We start from the raw sequence: 20,447 nt of genomic DNA on the forward strand, positions 1-20,447 counted from the left end.
ATACGGACAGACAGACAGACAGACAGACTGATTTATTGTTTTTCAAAAACATTTTTCCCCAAAATTCTTCCCCAGCAATGATAGCGCGTTCTCGTTGGCTTTTCCCCGTCATGTGACACGAGTACTTCCCTAGTGCTATTCTGCCGGGTTGCCATGTCCGCCCATTCATTATATGCATTGTTGGGAATGCTTTTCATAGAGTCACTTTTAAATACGGGCACTTGTATTTAACGGCTGGTTTATTTCTACTGTTTCTAGTAAATATTTTACATTTCACTTGGTTTAAAAAACTACTTATACACAAAAACTGTTCCAAAACGGATAAATTATCGCTTTGTTTTTTATACCAATTGTCTTCATCCTTTCACGCAACATGGCAACACCTCTGTCATGTGATATGAACACATTTCCTGTACAGCAGCGCTACACAAGCGCTGTCAGAGTAAAATCGAAACAAAACCGCGTCGCTTGTCAAATTTAACAAAGGAAAACATACAAACAGTTAATCATACCAAAAAAGAAGACCGGAAACCACGGCAAAATAGGGACAAGATGTGCTACTGATTTGAAACGGACACCTGACGTCTCGCTGTAATGTTGGTCGGTTAGCTAGTTAGTGTTAACCGGTTGCGGCGTGATTTGTTTTGCTTGAATTGTGTTATAATAACTAGGAACTTACCGAACTGGATTGAGGTTTACCGGTAATTATCAGCTAAACAAGACTGTTCCGCTTTGTATCTGGTCATCATCGTTGAGTTGAACCTGTTATTTACATCTTGGCGAGATCTAAACCTCCACCAAGATGTCAAAATACACAACTTTTCCCGATTCGTCTGATGATCACAATCCATTTCAGGTAACGTTCATATATGCTGTTTTAGACTTTGTAAGTGTGTATTAGAGAAGTGTATGCGTTTCATTTGTGGCCTTATTTGTATGGTGCTGTAGCTCTTGTGATGCTGTCATAAGACTTGACGCTTATTAGATGTCAGGCCAGTCATACTGGGATAAGAGAATGTTCTTGAATGGTTGATCTCTTTCAATGCTTTACATTCTGATCTGAATTTAACTAACCGGTTTCTGATGACTTGTTGCTCAAAGTGAAGCTGAATGAGATCAGTCAACCGATGAAATGAAAAGTTTCAGTTTAAAATATTATATTAAACGCCATCTGAAAATACACCAAGTCTACTGGTACCAGTATCTATTTAATAAGTACTAGTTTCTGTTAAAAAGATATAAGTGTCTAATGCAGTGTTTCCCAACCTTGATCCTGGAGGCACACCAACAGTTCACGTTTTGGATGTCTCCTTCTTCTGACCCATTAACTTCAGGTTTTGGAGTCTCTTCTAATGTTCTGATGAGTTGTTTCAGGTGTGTTTGATTAGGGAGAGGATGAAAATGTGTACTGTTGGCGTGCCTTCAGGAACAGGGTTGGGAAACTCTGCATTAGAAGAGACTCCAAAACCTGAAGTTAATGGGTCATATGAGGGAGACATCCAAAACATGAACTGTTGGTGTGCCTCCAGGAACAGGGTTGGGAAATACTGGTCTAATGAATAAGTAATATATAATAAACAAGTATTAGTGTTTATTTAATAGGTACTAGAATATATTAATTAAGGACTAGTAATTAATAAATAGGTACTAGTATCTAATTAATAAGTACTACAGCCTAATGATTAAATACTAGTACATAAAAATATAGCCCCGTAGCCAAGGGGGGTTTGGGTGATTCAAAAGACCCAGCCCCCCCACTGACAAAGGTCCAGAATTTGTCCCATACATGACATCATTTGTCCTATTTTGGCCGCTAAGCCATCATAAATTGTGAAAATAACCCATCAAAGGCTTTAAGACCAAGCTGAGTCTGACGTGAACACAGGGAGAACATGCAAACTCCACACAGAAATGCCATCTGACCCAGATGAGGCTCGAACCAGCGACCTTCTTGCTGTGAGGTGAACGTGCTACCCACTGTGCCACCATGCAGCCTTATTCTAAATCTTTAAGAAATATTTTTAGTACATCCGACAAGCTAATTCAGCTAAAATAGTGCTTAAAGTGTCACTAAATGCAGTATTTAAACCTCACAATTAAATACAATATTAAGTGAATAACTGCAAAAAACAAAACGTACTAGTAGCTAATGAATAAGTACTAGTATTTAATAAAAAATAACTAGTGTCTAATAAGTAAGCACTAGTATATTTCAAAAATGCACTAATATCTAAACAAAAGGCACTAGTATCTAAGGAATAAGCATTAGTATCTAATGAAAAATACTAGTACTTAATGAAAAAAGATACTAGTATCTAAATAAGTACTAGTAACATGAGAATAGATACTAGTATGGGCTATCGATTAAATGTTACAACGGCTTGCCATACCAAGTCTGTATTAGTTCAGATTAGTAAAGATAAACAAGCAATAATATAAAAAGTTTAGGAATTAAATATTGGCAAATAAACAAATGTGTTGTTCAATGTGTCAATGGAATGTATATCTTAAAACTAATTAATATTAATACCATTATTAGTAATAGTATTATCATCAATTAATTAATTATGTAAAGGTCAGAATAAATTTAAAAGCATGCATTTTTTGTAAGCATGATTGCAAATTATTTTTGTACTTAAACTTACAATGCATTTAGCCTGATTTCAGACATTGTAAGTGTTTGAAGGGCCTCATAATACACCATGTTTTTCCCCAGAAAGATTAAACAATTATTTAAAGGAAAAGTTCACCCAAGTGATTGTGAACCTTTATGAATTTCTGTTGAACACGAAACAAGATATTTTGAAGAATGTTGGAAAAAATGCAGCCGTTGACATACGTAGTATAGGAACAAAGTAATGAAATTGAATGGCTGTTTTCCCTCCAACATTCTTCAAAATATCTTCTTTTGTTCTCAACAGAAGTTTGAGTTTCTTTCATAAGTTCATAAGTAGGAAAGCCACTTAAATGGGTTCGGAACAAGTGGAGAACGAGTAAAGGATTATATTTGGGTGAACTGTTCCTCTAAGTAATACAACCTTTTAAACTTATAAGAAGGCATATCATTTCTTTTTAAATAGTTGAGTGTTTCTGAGGGGTTATTTTGGACCTGGGTATGTTTGAAATACCTTTAAGTGCCTTTGAAATTATATCATTGCCTAAATCTTAGCCTTTTCTTCATTCATTTTCTTTTCGGCTTAGTCCCTTTAAATAATCCGGGGTCGCCACAGCTGAATGAACCGCCAACTTATCTAGCACGTTTTACCTTGCCCTTCCAGCCGCAACCCATCTCTGGGAAACATCTATACACAATCACTCACACTCATACACTACGGACAATTTAGCCTACCCAATTCACCTGTACCGCATGTCTTTGGACTTGTGGGGGAAACCGGAAACCCACGCGAACGCAGGGAGAACATGCAAACTCCACACAGAAACGCCATCTGACCCAGCCGAGGCTCGAACCAGCGACCTTCTAGCTGTGAGGCGACAGCACTACCTACTGCACCACTGCATAAATTGATATATTTGTCTGTTAACACCAGATTTTTTTTATCTGAAAGTGAACGTTAATGCAAATAAAATAAATTTGCTTTGTTTGAAGAATTTGAAGATCTATTCTCTTATTCTTAAACTATTCTATTGATTATTATTTTTATTAACTATTCTATCATTTATAAATTAAACTATTCTAAGTATTCTATTTAATCCAGTGGTGGATACTTACAGTAGTTTAGAAAAGATGGAAATGTATACAAAATTATCTGTGGAAGATTGTGAGCTTACAGTCTCTGATCCTTGGCCACCATGAGCTCGGCTTAACCGATATTATTTCTTTGTGTGTCATCAGCCCAGATATTTAATCATTATCCTCCATGTTCTGCAAAAAAGCTGAAAGCTGTGTTTTCTCTATATTCGCAGGATCCATCAGTGACTCAGCACAGCAGCAACACTGGCTATGCCACGCTGGACCTCTACAACCCATTCGACAACAACCAAACAGCGGTAAATGCTTCCATTCTAACCAAAATCAGTATCCAGCAGACTGTGTTTACATAGCAGCATACATTCAAAGGGTTATTTTTGCTGCTTGTTTAAACTACTTATTGAAAATGAGCTGAAACAACACAATTCTTCAGATTGTTTTGAGACAACTTGATTGTTTTATGTTCAATCCACTTCAGTTTATAAACTTAATCGATATGTGTTGGGACAACATGAATGAATTGTGTGGCACCCTACTTTTTGACAGATAGTTCAGCCAAAAATGAAGAATCCCTCATTATTTACGCTTGAAGGTCTAGTGAAGTGCTTTGAAATGTGCATTTTTTAAATAAAAATGTAACAATCTAAACTTAAACTTGAAGAGAGGGCGGGACATATAGTCCCTCTCCCCTTTAAAAAAAAAAAACAGCCAATAGCATTTCGTTTTTATTACATAGGGGTTACGCTCAAGCGCATCAATTGAAAAGCAAATAAGAAGCATCTTGAAGGGGGCGGGACATGCCAGATACTATAGAGCATTTGATTGGTCAGAAGATTTGATGAGGTGTTGTCAAAAAATTAATTTAGGCAGAAGTTTATATCAGGTTTCTATCTTCTAAATATAATATGTAATTTTAAAAACATAATATAAAATTTTGTCACTAATTTTGGTTTTAAACTTACTGAAACTAACATCTAAAACACTTTATTTTAACTTTACGTGATCTTTAAGTGGTTCTAAATTAATTTCTTTCTTCTGTTGAACACAAAGCTGGATATTTTGAAGAAACCTGACATCATTGACTTCCATATTAGGAACAAAATAATACTATGGAAGTCAATGGCTTCTGCTTTATGACATTATTCAAAATATATCCGTTTGTGTTCATCAGAAGAAAGAAACTCAAACAGGTTTGGAACAAGCGGACGATGACAGAACTTAAATTATTATATATCCATCCCTTTAATTATTAATACATCACATGATGGGAGTACAATAGATCGCAAACACTTTCAATTTCATTTTGTATTCAGTTTCCTGTGCAGGGTAAAATGGTCCTGTCAGAATCATTTGTCGTGTTTTGTAATTATTACTTTAATAAACAATTACTTGTGCTTATTACTTACATTTGTTTTCAGTTGGTGTTAATACTTTTGCTTGTTGTTTTGGGTGATGAAGCCTCCACCTCCCTATGAAGCCACATCTCCTGCTGCGCCCCCTGCCCAAACGCCTCCCAGCAGGACCACGCCGACCGAACCCAGGAACTACGGATCCTACGGGTCACAGGTGCTGTTTAGTTTGATACTACTTGTTGCTTTTATACACTACCTGACAGAAGTCTTTTCGGCTATCCAAGGTTGAGGAACAACAAGTAACTTGACTTCTAGTTGAACAAAAGCCGCTAGATTTAGCTTATTTTACCAAAATAAAATATGATCATGCCTTGATTTTGAATGATTTAATTAGGACAGTAAGGTCTGACTTTGCTTAGACAAAAGTCTTGTCACCTAACAGAAATAATGTACAGTATAGAATGTAAAGTCATGGTGCAGTGGAAAATGAGTTAATATTATGTATGACTCATGAGCATCCATACATCTCTGCAATGACCCAAATAACTTATTAATAAAGTCATCTGGAATGGGAAAGAAAGTGTTTTTGCAGTACTCCCAGAGTTCATCAAGATTATTTGGATTCATCTTCAATGAATCCTCCTTCATCTTACCTTAGACGTGTTCAATAATGTTCATATCTGGTGACTGGGCTGGCCAATCCTGGAGCACCTTGACCTTCTTTGCTTTCAGGAACTTTAATGTGGAGGCTGAAGTTTGAGGAGGAGCGCTCTCCTGCTGAAGAATTTGCCCTCTCTTGTAGTTTGTAAAGTGAATGTATCACCAAACCATGATTTTTCTTTCATCAAACTTGACTGATTTCTGTGAGAATTGGGTCCATGTGGGTTCCAATAGGTCTTCTGCAGTATTTGTGATGATTGGGATGCAGTTCAACAGATGATTCATCTGAAAAATCTACCTTCTGCCACTTTTCCAAATGATCAACTAGTTATAGTTTAAGGTCAAGTTATTTTTTGTTGCTCTTACAAATGGGATCGACGACAAGACTTTTGTCAGGTAGTGTAGAGTCGAATTGAATTTGCATTCAAATGATTCCATTGACATCCATTTTGAATTGTTAGCTTTGTTAGTTCATTAGAACATATTACCTGCACACAGTTGCTCTCTTCAACTCTTTTGCTTTTAATTTAACTTGTAAAGCAGTGTTTTATTACCATTGTTTTAGATTTAGGTTAATCATTACTTTAATGCAAGTATTCAGTGGTTATTGTGTAATTAGTCTATTATAACAGTCATGTATGTTTAATGCTTGGATAATTGTATTTTAAAATATATCGGAAAATTATTTACGTCTGGGCGGTGCTGTGGCACAGTGGGTAGCACTGTCACCTCACAGCAAGAAAGTCGATGTTTTGGCTGGGTCAGTTGGCATTTCTGTTTGGAGTTTGCATGTTCTCCCTGCGTTCGCGTGGGTTTCCTCCAGGTGCTCCGGTTTCCCCAACAAGTCCGAAGACATGCGCTATAGGTGAATTGGGTTGGCTAAATTGTCGGTAGTGTATGTGTGTGAATGCATGTATGGGTGTTTCTCAGTAATGGGTTGCAGCTGAAAGGGGAACCGCTGCGTAAAACATATGCTGGATAAGTTGACGGTTCATTCCACTGTGGCGACCCCTAATTAATAAAGAGACTAAGTCGAAAAGAAAATGAATCTATATTTGAGTAATTTCAGCATTTTTTTTCCGGCTTGGATAATATTGTTAGATTGATTTGTTTAGTTTTAAGACTACTGATACATGATTATTTAATAAATTGTTTAGAAAAAAGCAAAATAGTAATACTTTTAAAAGTACTTTTTAACCATTCAAAAGGCTGGAGTCAGAAAGATTTTGTTTTTAAACAGAGAGATTAATATTTTTTTAGCAGGGATGCATTAAATTGAAAAAATTTGGCAATAACAAGATTTCTAGATTAAAAAAAAATAAGTTCTGTACTTTGTATTCATCAAAGATTCCTGAAATATATATATTGGTATAATAATACCATAAATATTATGCAGTAACAACTGTTATCAGCATTGATAATGAGAAGAAATCAACACTAAATCAGCATATTTTAAAGGTTTCTGAAAGATAAAAACTGGAGTACTGAAGCCGAAATTTTGCTGTGTCATCCTAGGAATAAATTCCAATATAAAAAAATTCAAATACCTAAAAAAAAAAGATTTGAAAAAGACAAATTGTACTCATATTTCATAATATTATGCTTTAAAAAACATATTCTAAAATATATGTTATAAAAATATATCTATTCTATTAAATATGTTCTTTATGTAATTACTTTTATTATATATATTTTTTAATACATTTTTATTAACACGTATAATACATACAATACAGTATAATGCTTATAATATAGTGTATTATCAATATCATTACAGTGCATAATAGCGTTGGATAATATTCGACTGATTTTAAAGCTAAAAGTATAAACTGCTACAGAAATAGCAGTAACTTGTTTTCACTATTTAACTATTATCTACATTTATCACAGCAATCTAATATAATTAGTGCACATTTTATGGTTATTAAAGTGGTAGCGAAAAGTGCTAGACATTTTATGACTTATTAACTGGCCTCTCTCTGTTTCAGTCTGCAGTAAATGCCACCACAGCAGATCTATTAAAGAAGCAGGAGGAGCTGGAAAGAAAAGCACAGGAGCTGGAGAGAAGAGAAAGAGAGCTCAATGCTCATGCACTTGGATCTGGAGCCTGTGAGTGAGGGGATCAGAGAAAATAGCTTGATTTTATTAAGATAATAGATGTAATTAAACATAAATGAAATATGCTTTTAATTTTGCTGCTGACCTTATGCATACAATATATATATATATATAGATACATACATACATATATATACATATACATATATATATATATATATATATATATATATATATATATATATATATATATATATATATATATATATATATATATATATATATATATATATATACATACACATATATATCACACATACATATACAGTATATGCATACATACAAACATATGAATGTATGTATATGTAGCAAGGAATAAGCTATCATGAGTCAACACTTTTCTAGTATGAATTTGTATGTTGTTATCATGTCTTTAGATAACATGATAACTGACACACAGACAATATGTTAAACACTTGTGTCTGACATTTTTAATGTAATTTTATTTATGAGCATGAACATCTTTACCAATATTTTAGCATTATTAACTTGTTATCACAAGTCACCATATATTATCATATTTTAACTTTTTTCATGTTTTTATCATGTTGCTAGCTCAAGTTAGAATGGATTAGCATATTTATCATCTTTATAGTTTAACATGTTACTGTGAATTAGCCCTGATATTCTTTTAAAATATTGCTAGCATGAATTAGCATTATGTTGACATTCTTATTACATGCATGTTGTTAACATTAGCACATTGTTAGCATAAATTACCATGGTTAGCATATTGTGAGTATGAGTTAGCATGTCCCTTGCCTGTTTTTGACGTGTTCCTATTAGCATACATTAGCTTTTTAGCTTACATTTTTGACTTTTGATGACTTGTTAAAAAATGTTGTTGGGATGAATTGTTGTTAGTATGTTGTTTCCATAATTACCACAAAGATAGCATGAATTAGCAAGTTGCTGGTATGCAAGTTATTAACATTTTATAATGTTAACTAGTTTTACACATTGCTAGCATATTTCTTTTCATATTGTTGGATCCTGTTAAATAATCCACTTCAAGGAAAATACTTGTAGATATCTAAATAAATGACGAGACAGACGTATAGGCATAAAGCAAGCATATTTTCCGAACCAAAGTGATAGGTTTCTGAAATTGCTGGTCAGGGTTATGATGGAGCAGAGATGGATGAGAACTGAATGAGAGAGGAGGGGATGAAGAAACGGCATAGTTAAAAAGATGACAGTGATGGATGAGTGGTATTTTCAAAAGAGTGCGATTTAGACCTTGGCAGTAATGAACAGGACATTAATGGAGTGATGTTAGCGTGTGTGATTGATGAATGGGGAAATTAATCTCTTTCTGTGTTCTTCTCCCTCAGCACGTCAGAATAATTGGCCCCCATTGCCCTCCTTCTGCCCTGTGGGACCGTGCTTCTATCAGGACATTAATCTGGAGATTAGCCAAAGCTTCCAGCGCACCGTCACCACCATGTACTACTACTGGATGTGTAAGTTTGCTTCAGTTTGGCACGTATTGTCATTTGCAGCGTATGGATGGCTTTGGTTTTTGTCTTTTCTCCAGCATTTTAGCTAAGACACTAGTTATGAATGTATCTTCTGTTCTTTTAGACTGAGTATTTGTTGTGGTGATTGACCAATATATTGGGCAGACTGATTATTCAACCAGTATTTGGCCATTTGACCATAATATAGCATTTCATACACATTGGTATCTCAAAGTGCTTTACATAAACAGGAATAAAAGAAACAAGTATAAGAAAATAAAAACAACAACTAATAAAAATAATTAAAACAGATAAAAATTTGTTAAAAACAGGTTTTAAAGGAATGAAAAAGAAAAGAAAGACATAATAGTGTGATCTGTCTGATGTAGCACAGTGCTTGTTTAGTAAAGGCACAGCTGAACAGATGTGTTTTAAGTCTTGATTTGAATGTGTCTAATGTTGGAGCACATCTGATCATTTCTGGAAGCTGAATTCAGCAGCTCTGTAGCGTCGACCAGAAGGTAACCGTTCAAAGAGGCAGTGTGCTGGGTGTGAGGGGTCCAGAGTGATTTTGGCAGCCCTTTTGCTCGCTCTGGATAAGGACAGTTCTTGGGGAGTAGGAAGGGTTGTACCAGTGATTCACTTAGCAGTCTGAACTATTCGATGTAGTCGTTGGAGATCGTATTTCGTGCTATCGTATAGTTAGCTGAGCTAAACCAGACAGTTATTGATGTGCAGATGACTGAATCAATGATGGAGGTGTAGAACTGTTTCAGCAGCTCCTTTGGGAGGTTGAACTTCCTCAGCTGTTGAAAAAAGTACAGCCTCTGTTGAGCTTTTTTGACAATGAGTCAATGTGAGTGTCCCACTTCAGGTCCTGAGAGATGGTGGTGCCCAGGAACCTGAATGACTCCACTGCTGCCACAATGCTGTCCATGATGCTCAGTGGGGGGAGAGCAGAGGGGTTTCTCCTGAAGTCCACTATCATCTCCATTGTTTTCAGCGTGTTGAGCTTCAGGTTCAGCACCAGACAGCCAACTCCTTAACCTCCTGTCTGTAAGCAGACTCATAACCGTCCTGAATGAGGCCGATAAGTGTGGTGTCGTCTGCAAACTTCAAGAGTTTGACAGAGGAGTCTTTTGAAGTGCAGTCATTCATGTACAGGGAGAAGAGTAGTGGGGAGAGGACACACTTATAATAAGTAATAATACTTTAAAATCTATTCTGAATGTAACTGGGAGCCAGTGTAAAGACCTGAGGACAGGTGTGATGGGCTCTGATTTTCTGCTTCTGGTCAGAATCCTGGCAGCAGCATGCTGGATGAGCTGCAACTGTCTGACTGTTTGGGAAGGCCAGTGAGGAGTCCATTACAGTAATCCACTCTGCTGGTGATAAAAGCATGAACAAGTTTCTTTAAGTCCTCACTGGAAACAAAGCATCTGATTCTTGCAATGTTTTTCAGATGATGGTATGCTGATTTAGTTACTGCATTGACATGGCTACTGAAGTACTCATTAATTCACAGATAGTAATTCATAGATACTATTTTAACTGTGACTGAGAAACACTTGACTGAGACAAAACATTTTATTTTACTGTCCTGTGTTTAAAATGACTTAAAGATAGATAAAAAAAGGTCTTCACCTGACTAGGGGCAACAGCTATCAAATAATAAGCTAAAATGTTTAGTTGTAAGAACTCTTGTCGTATTTTAGGACATTTAATCCATCAGTATTGTTCAAGCATTGAGGAACTATTGATGTTTTACTAATAGTTTGTTCCTTTTCGTTCTCGATCTGAAATCAAGTTAAAGTTTTAGCCATTTTGGTGTAATTTACTCATATTGTTTGTCATTTGTATGGGTTGTTTTTAATACATCTAGTTAGACTGGTTGAATTAAGTTTTGGTTAGGTTTTTTCTCTTAATTTATTATATTTCATTGAACTATAATGATTTTTTGTTGTGTTATTTTTTTATTTTAGTTAACTAACTACTAGGGCTGTGCGATTTGGGGAAAATATCTAATTGTGATTTTTCTGACAGATATTGCTATTGCTATTTGATTTGCGATTTAATTTTGTAGTCAAGCTTCAGGTAATAATCTGTAAGCCATGGCTACAATTCTGCGACAGCTCTTAAAAATGACCTGTTTTTGTTTGCTGTCTTTGAAACCAAAATATTCACGTATTACCAATGCTGTTTTTCTTTGATATTATTTGTCTATCAATGCTTCTGAAGCAGCAGACGCCATTATCCCAATTGTCCGCGCTTTCCTGTTTGTTTTTTTGTTTTTTTTTATTGTAGGTGATTTGCATAGTTAAGTTACTCAATTCTGATTGGGCAGAAGGAAAGTGAGCTCGCTCAATTGGCTAGTAAGGCCATAACACACAGATGGCAGTCACGCGTTTGCTCTGGGCGGGTGAAATTAAATAATACATAAATATTTCATATCACAGCCTCTTGCGATTTAGCTAATCGCATTGTTTCAGATTGTGATTCAATTTTGATTAATCGCACAGCCCTAATAACTACTCTAAATTGTAAAATGCATTGTTGGATCATTGTTATTTTTTTATAGTCCTCATCATACTAAACTGTTATCTGATTGATTTAAATTATTTTTATATTCCTTAATGTTTTATTTATTTTGTATTTTTTTAAACACATTGACAAACTACTTTTGCTATTTACTTGACAAAGATGCTATGTGAAGTAACATTTATTATTTATATTAGTTTAATGTTTATATGGCAGGTAAATAAATAAATACTGATCCAAATATTTAACACTTGCTTTAGTTTCATCAAGTTTGTTAAGTTTATTGGTCATGCACTACATCAGAGTGTGCTTTTACTTGCCAGTCCGCAGTTTTCCTTTGTCCTTATCTTTCTCTCCTCTTTTCCCTATTTCTCTCGTCTTTCTCATGTTGTAGTCACAGCATGCACTTTGCTCATTAACCTCATCTCCTGTTTGGCTGTCTTCTGTGTGGATCCCAATAATGGAGTGGGCTTTGGCCTTGCCATCCTCTGGTTTCTCCTCTTCACCCCCTGCTCCTTTGTCTGTTGGTACAGGCCTGTGTACAAAGCCTTCAGGTACGTACCGACATAGTGTCGAGAGTAAAACCTAGGTTGTCTATATTGTTTTTAAGTATTGAGTGCTTTACTGGTGTTTTATGCTGGAAATGGTTGCAATGCTACTGCAGAAGTAGCTTACTCGCACTCCTTCAAGAAAGCAAGAGGTGGGAACCAGCAAATGTTCAATAACTTTAATCATGAAGTAAACACAAAACGGAAGTATCCATCTGGAGCAGGGGTGCTCAAACTCAGTCCTGAAGGGCCGGTATCCTGTAAAGTTTAACTTCAACTTCCTTCAACACACCTGGCTTCCTTCAACACACCTGGCTTTCTATACCTAGAAAGAGCTTAATTAGCTGGTTCAGGTGTGTCTAATTGGGGTTGGAACTAAAATCTGCTGGACACCGGCCCTTCAGGACTGAGTTTGGCCACCCCTGGTCTGGAGATACATGCTTGATGCTTGTTAAGTACTCGTTCCACAGTCCTCACTCCATTCCCATGGCTTTTGGCTCCACCAACAATTGTCACCACTACCAAGCTGACCAATCACAATTCTTGCAATCTGCATCCTAGTGACGTGCATCCAGAGTATGGTGAAGGATATGTGATTGTGCGAAGTCTACACAAATTTTACAGCAGCATTAGCAAGCAACAAACAACTCTAATGGCTTTTTCATCATAGCAGGTGATTTCAACCATGCATACCTAACAACAGTTCCACCAAAGTTCTGCCAACATGTACACTTTACAACAAGCAGAATCAATACATAGGACTTTGTTTATACAACAGAGTAGCCCCCATCTCGGCTACTTGAACCACATCTCTGTTATGCTAAGTCCAGCATACAGACCACCTTTCAAACTTGTAAAACCTGCTCAGATCATGGGTAACTAGACAATGCTACATCAGCACTGAACGACACAGGAACAGGAACCAAGACACAGGAACATGTGTAAAGGAACATGCAAAACCTTCACCACACATGCCAACCAGAAATCATGGCTGACAGTGGAGGTTCGTGAGCTGCTAACAACCCATAGTTCCAGAACCAAAGAAGTCAACTGTGTCCTGTCTGAGTGGCAATCATCCAATAGCACTGACCACAGTCATGATGAAGTGCTTTGAGAGGTTAATCATACATTACATCAAGTCCAGTCTCCCAAACACGCTGGACCCATACTAGTTTGTAAACCATCCAAACTGTTTCTTGGATGATGCAGTACTTGCAAATCTCAATCTGGCTGTTGCTCACCTGGATTAGAAAGACTGAGACGCATCAAGCTGGCAGTTGGCCATTGGGCTTTGACAAGACTTCGGTCAGCGGCGGTCCAGCTAGTTGGTTTAGTGTGTTGCTTGCATTGCTTCTTGTTGGATTAAGTAAGCCCAATTTAGCATCAGATCAACATCTGTGCTTTGTTTCAAATAGACAAAGTTGGCAAGTGAAGTATACAATAGTGCTCATGAATGCTCGTATTATGGTGGCTTGAGCAAGCCAACATACTGTTGTACTACATAAACTTATCATTCTTCTTCCATCTTTTTCTTCTTAGACTATTTTAAGAATGCATCTCCACCTAGACCGTTCATACTACAACCACCAAACCAACTCCAAACCTACAAACTATACTGAATTAAGTTGCTATATCTTTTCCAACTGATCCGACTTAAAACTGACCCGGAAAAGTCCCATTGACTTAACATGAGACCAAACTTTATGACCTCATAACTTTGTGCAAGACTGTCATACAGACTTAAGGTTGGGCTGATTTAACGCAGACTACCTGTCTGCCAACCACTGATGACCTTTCAACTTACTAGGCACACTCTAGCAACCACTTACGGCACCCTAGCAACTGTCCTATAGACTTCCGTTAGAAAAAACAGCCATTGACTTTACATTAGACATACTAACAACACACCAATCCACACTAACAATATACTAATTCATACTAGGAACATGCTAATCCATGTTGAAATCATGCTAACAACATGCAAGTTCATACAACAAACATGCTAGCAACATGCTAATTTAAATTAGAACCATGCTAACATAGTTCATACTAGAAACATGCTAAATTATGTTAGCAACTGCCTTGTAACTAATCAGAACACCGTAGCAACCACCTAGCAATACCTTAGCAACTACCTAACAACCACTCAGAACACCCTAGCAACCACTTAGTAACACCTTAGCAACTACTCAGAACACCCTAGCAACCGCCTAGCAAGAAACATGCCAGTCCACACTAGAAACATGCTGACCTATATGTAGTTATCTGTTTATGCCAGCTGTTTCAAATGTCTTGAAAACTACTTCAATTATTTAAACTTTAAAGCTACTTCAAGCCTTCAGACTAGACTTTCTCAAGCCACCATAATGTTTGTCTACGAAACTTTACTTTTCTAGTTTTTGAATAATCTTGAACTATATGCATGTAAATGAAACTGAATATTAAGTAGGGGGCGGGCCTTTCATTTGCACATCATTCCCTCATAGCAAACTAATGGTGAGAGGGGCGTGGTTGAGAAAATTGTGGCTGAAGCCGTCAAACTGAAGTCAACAGAGGAGGACTGCCACTCCAAACGCGGAAGCAAATAGTCAAACGCTGATTACCAAAATGACCAAATTTGCACTCATTAATTGTTTACCCAAAGAAAACAGTGTGTGCCTGCAAAATAAAAATGGTCAATTTAGACTTTAAATCAGTCAGACTTTAAGTTAGATACAGCAGTTCCTCTGAATATTGTTTCACTAAATATTCTTTACAAATTCAGCTGAAATGCTCACATCATTAATCCCTGATTATAATTGATATGCCAGCCGAGTGTGTTTGGAAGGATCATCATGCATTTCTGTTTTCTGTTTCTCAACAGGAGTGACAGTTCCTTCAACTTCTTTGCATTTTTCTTTGTGTTCTTCGCCCAGCTGGTGCTTTATGTTATCATGACTATTGGTATCCCAGGTTGGGGTTTCAGGTGAGTGTGCCAACAAATCTGCCAATGATATTCCTAACCTGCTTTTTGTTGTTCCATCTGACCACTGGATTGTAACTCTAATATTCTTTCTTTCCTGTGTCGCAGTGGATGGATCGTGAGTTTAGCTGCTCTCAGCAAGAGTAAGGCCGTGGGTGCCATCATGATGATGAACGCTGTGCTCTTCACTGCACAGGCGGCTATGGGAATAGTGCTGCTCAAGAGGGTAAATCAGCTGCAGTTGGATTTTTAGCGAAACATATCGTGTATAGAAGCCAGTGGAAAGCACGAGCGTGTAGCTTCCTTCAGCATTTTTAACACGTTTTGGGCTTGCGCTGCTTTGTCATCTGATGTTGCTAGGCAATCATCAACTGTTTTCTCGGTTAATGACAAGCTGACAAAACATTGCTGCAAAGCTCTGATTCAAGTTTTATTTATGGAGAAAATGTAAAAAGCACTGCATTGTTTGGGTGTTTTGTGTTTTTGGAAGTTATTAGTCTACCGAAGAGTGTATAATATGTACAAAGTGTGCGTCGCTCCCAATATATTATCCATTGGAAAGGACAAACTTGCACTCGCAGAAAAATGCGATTTGTGAATGCCCCCTTAAGGGGGTCGCACACCGGATGCACCGCTTGACGCCACGCAGCGCCATGCATTTTACAATTCTAAACATGATTTCTTTTTTTTTTTTGCTTTTTTTTTTCTCGGCGATTTCACCTTTAATATATAGGACAGCAGAGAAAGTATTGGCAGGAAAGCATGGGGAGCAGAGAGAGGGGTAGGATCGGCATAGGACCGCGAGGCGGGAATCAAACTCGGATCACCGTGAGCACCAGAGTGCATATAATTCTAAATGTAACTGGAAAACAACGTAAAGACATAACTGGAGTGATGCTAAGATCATTTAAGAAGTCTTTTACATGAATATTAATTTCATTTGGATGAAATTCTATAGACAATTATATAGAATACAAAAAAAGATGTTTTATAGAATTATCTGTTGTCTTAGACTTGACACATGGCAGAGAATTAGATTTATTAAGTCTTACCTCCCTGACTCATCGTCCCTCCTTTTTACTTCATAAGATCACCGTCATATTATTAAAACTTTAGTTTGTCGATTTGTAAAACTTACTGCATGTCATCACCTCCGTATAAAAGTTACGCCGGTTTCACAACGCATGAGCGGTGCGAGAGCAGCTAGTACGTTTTTCATTGTGCATATAAACAACCGGGACAAAAAGAGCAGCGCATCAGCTGGAGCAGTGTGTGAGGTGCGCAGGTGGTTTTCTGCACACATGCGGAGATGCGTCTGTTTGCTTTTTGATTAAACACATTGCTTTCACCAGCGTTGATTCAGTTGCACATAGAGAATAACATCTTTATTCCGGAATTACCACTCTTAATAAATACACTTTTTGTATGAAGTAAATCATATCTCAAAGCATTTACTGGGGCACTGGGGGTTTTTACTGGGGCACGTGCCCCAGTAAATGTGGTCTAGCGACGCCCCTGACGCTGGCATCATGAGGCAAAAACTCTGATTGTAATGTTCACATGACCATACTGTGGACACAGTTTTCTGAAAGCTTCTGTCACCAAGTATTTTGTTTTTGTGTCGACAAACAGTGAAACCGCTTAGAAAAATAGTGGCGTTTTGAAAATACCCGTGGTTACTGAATTCAAACTAGTTCGCTACATACGATAGCTAAATTCATTTGATTAGATGAATACATTTTTTAAATAAACATTCCCCGGTTAGATGCGCTAATAGCACACTGAGGACATCTGCTGGTTACAAGAGGTTAATGACGAATAAATCTACAAATAATCCGATTTTTATCATTCATCAGTGTGGACACAGATAAATTGATCATATTTATTTATATAGTGAACGGCATGAACAGCCTCTGAAGCTATTAAAGGTCCCGTGAAGTTCTTTGAAATGTGCATTTTTATTCAATGTTTGACGTAATCTCAACCGAAACATGAAGAGAGGGTGGGACATAATGTAGCTCCTCTCCCTTTTTAAAAACAGCCAATATTGTTTTGTTTTATTACCACTCTGCCAGTGAGAGCGGTTGAGCTCAAGTGCATTAAATAAATAGCAAATAAGAAGCGTTCTAAAGGGGGCGGGGCATGTCATATACTAGAGATCATTTGAATGGTCAAGATTTGATGAGAAACTGTAGTATGAGGTGACGTGAATAAAACCGTTGATCCAATTATATAAGGAACTTTACATGATTATATCAGTTTACATCTTATAAAGGTGAATTTTGTCACTGTTTTGGAGCATACTAGCTTATAGAGAACTTAAAAACGAACAATAATTATACTAACATCTAAAACAACTTTATTTTAATGTCATTGGACCTTTAAACAGCACTTCATGCTCCATTTTTCATTCATTTAATAAATTTATTTTGAATGTTGACTACCTGCCTTTGTCTTCCCTCAGGTTCATTCTATGTACAGAAAGACCGGAGCGAGCTTCGAGAAAGCCCAGGCTGAGTTCGCCACCGGTGTAATGTCCAATCAGGCCGTGCGCCAGGCAGCCACCAACGCCACCGTTTCCGCCGCACAGGGCGCCTTCACTGCACCCCGATAGAGGAAAACAAATAAGGTTGAACAACATTACTGGTTAAACAGCCTTGAGACAAAGTGACTTATTCTAGCACACTTAGTCAACCAACACACTTCGCTCTTGCATGCACACCAGGTTAAACAAACTCATAACGATAGTAAAACTACATTGGATTTCTTTTTGTATTCGTTTATTGGTTGAGTTCAGACGTGTAAAAAGGATCTTGATTTGAAATGATGGTTTATATGTATCTACTCCATCGATCACGCTAGGAAAAAGTCACTGATAATTCTAAAGATAACAAAAATACCTAAGACCCCCGAGTTTGTCTCTCTCTTTACATCCCTAAAGCTTGTGTAAGGTCTCGTAAGCAGATACAACTAAGACGTGCCACATTCTGCCTTCACTTTATCCTTGAATTTCTTCCTTTTTGTGTGTAAATAGCTGTAAACGGCCATGAAAGGGATACAAAAGAATGAAATAAAACTGATTTTGCCAAACGTTTTTCTTCAGAAACCGAGGAATATCATAGTTTAGAGGTTCAGGATTCACTTGATTAGTCTGTTGGTGGGTGTATTTCTTGCTTTGACTTTTATTTATGAAAGAGCATGTTCAACTACTGTATGTACCTCTTTGACACCTGACTAATGGTTTATTTTCCTGAACTAGAGCTTCGGATTACTGAATCAAACTTGATACGTTGATATAAAACTCCAATTTTCTTATCAAACTATCGTTGCGGAGATGTTTGTGGCCAAAATATGTGTTGCTTTTGTGATTTGTAACCTTTTTTTCCCCACAATCTTTTGTCTTACACTATAGTATATGCCTAAATGGAAGTATTACTTGGTTGTTTTACTGTTATTGTATTGCTGCTGTATGTTCTTGTGTTTGTCACTGTGTTATTTGTTTTATTAAAATTCATGAATATGCATCTTACGCTGTTTGTATACGGATGATTCGGTTTAGTTCGATTTAGAGGCAGTTAGATGTAGACGCTGGGTCTAACTCGCTACATTTTCTTGTTGCGATAATTGCTGTTGCTATTTATCATGATATCGTATTATCACAATATTGACATAAGCTGCAAAGAAATACCTTTTTGAATGGGTATAGTAGTAATGACAACAGTTCTCAATTGCTTTTTGTATACATAAATGCATAGAATGTATTCGAAAGTATATTAAGTATATAACTATATAAAACTAATACAATAATCAACACTTTACATGGCTCCATTTGTTACATTATTTGTAATGTTAGCTAAACGATAGCTAAATCCTTTTTAAAAGCATTTATTAGTGTAAGGTTATGTTATACAACTCATCCGAATCAAAAGTTTTGTTTACTTTAGTAAAGATATAAAGTTTAAAGGGGTGGTCCAGAGTGTATTTTTAAGGCTTGGTTGTGCAAAGCAATGTGTGCTCATGCTTCATTTGTAAAAAAAAAAAAAAAAAATCATGTATTTTTTCACATCTCTTACTTGGATTATATACAGCTACTCAGCTGACATGAAAACGACTGTCGAATTTCCTAGTTCCTCTGAAAGCCTGCCCTCAAGAGGCTATGATTGGTCGTGTAACATAATGTTCTGTGATTCGGGGTTCGACTCCACGTCACCAGATAAAGCGTCACAACTCTAATAGCACACGCTGTGCCTCTGCTATGTAAATACTGTCAGTCAGAGTAGCTGCTAGCCGTATCAGTTTAAGCCTGAATCAGACAGAAAATAAAAAGGATGAACCTCCTGCCTGCTCTCTAAAAGAAAATCTGACAAGTGTCTTTCACATATATTCAGGTTATAAGCATGTGTAAGTAATATGAAACGTTCACATATCTTTTGTGAGTTTGTTATTTGAGATGTAGAACGCAGGGAAAGCGTCTGCATACAGAGACACTGCAGCACTGCTGAAGATTGTGGGTGTTTACAGGGGTTTGACTGATAAATATGAATTTGTAGCTAAATTGTTAGCGGTGCCAAACAGCATTTTCAGTTGTTTACATCATTGTTTATGTCCTTGCTACAACATAGCATTAATGCTAGAAACTATGCATGTAATAGATCAATTTGAACAAATAAAAATACTTACAGGTTGTGGCTCACAATCCACAGCTTTGTCTGTTATGGTTGGAGCTGCTCCTTCTTTAAGGAGTTTTAACTGAATCCAGCACTGAACTGGGAGAGATTCTGGAAGCTGTCCTTTGTCAAATGCTAACTATATATTTTTTAGAATTTTCTGGAACATAATTAAAATTAAATTGTAAACACTTCTCTCTTTGTGTCGTGTCCTTTGGAAGCCCAAATACAGAAACAGAACAAGCTCTTTGGAAATAGCAGCGTTTGGACGGCATTTTAGATTTCACTGCTACATTACAGCGCCTCTGGCCACGCCCCTTCGCTGCGTGGGGTGTGTGCGCATGGTGAATGTGCATAACCTGAAGCGTTTGTGATCTCACTAACCCGCATGTATTTTTTTGAAGCCCCCAAACTTCCTTTGCTGTAGGCTTTG

At 36.9% G+C, this 20,447-nt stretch overlaps 1 protein-coding gene across 1 annotated transcript; it reads left to right on the forward strand.

Annotated features, from left to right (window-relative positions):
- Positions 1-400: 400 nt before the first annotated feature.
- Positions 401-20,205, forward strand: scamp3 (secretory carrier membrane protein 3). The gene is made up of 9 exons (XM_056479898.1): positions 401-856; positions 3,925-4,008; positions 5,168-5,275; positions 7,710-7,830; positions 9,174-9,302; positions 12,232-12,391; positions 15,249-15,350; positions 15,456-15,573; positions 17,812-20,205. The coding sequence occupies exons 1-9, from the start codon at positions 803-805 to the stop codon at positions 17,959-17,961; spliced, it is 1,026 nt and encodes a 341-aa protein (XP_056335873.1). The 5' UTR covers positions 401-802; the 3' UTR covers positions 17,962-20,205.
- The last annotated feature ends 242 nt before the right edge of the window (positions 20,206-20,447 follow it).

The sequence above is a fragment of the Danio aesculapii genome, chromosome 19 (assembly GCF_903798145.1).
Source record: "Danio aesculapii chromosome 19, fDanAes4.1, whole genome shotgun sequence".
Classification (NCBI taxonomy): domain Eukaryota; kingdom Metazoa; phylum Chordata; class Actinopteri; order Cypriniformes; family Danionidae; genus Danio; species Danio aesculapii.

What these genes read in the sequence shown, in the direction of transcription:
- scamp3 (XM_056479898.1), top strand. Translation starts at nt 803, where the DNA reads ATGTCAAAATACACAACTTTTCCCGATTCGTCTGATGATCACAATCCA. An exon ending in ACGGATCCTACGGGTCACAG is followed by an intron (nt 5,276 to 7,709) that starts GTGCTGTTTAGT and finishes TCTCTGTTTCAG; the next exon opens with TCTGCAGTAAATGCCACCAC. An exon ending in ATCCCAGGTTGGGGTTTCAG is followed by an intron (nt 15,351 to 15,455) that starts GTGAGTGTGCCA and finishes CCTGTGTCGCAG; the next exon opens with TGGATGGATCGTGAGTTTAG.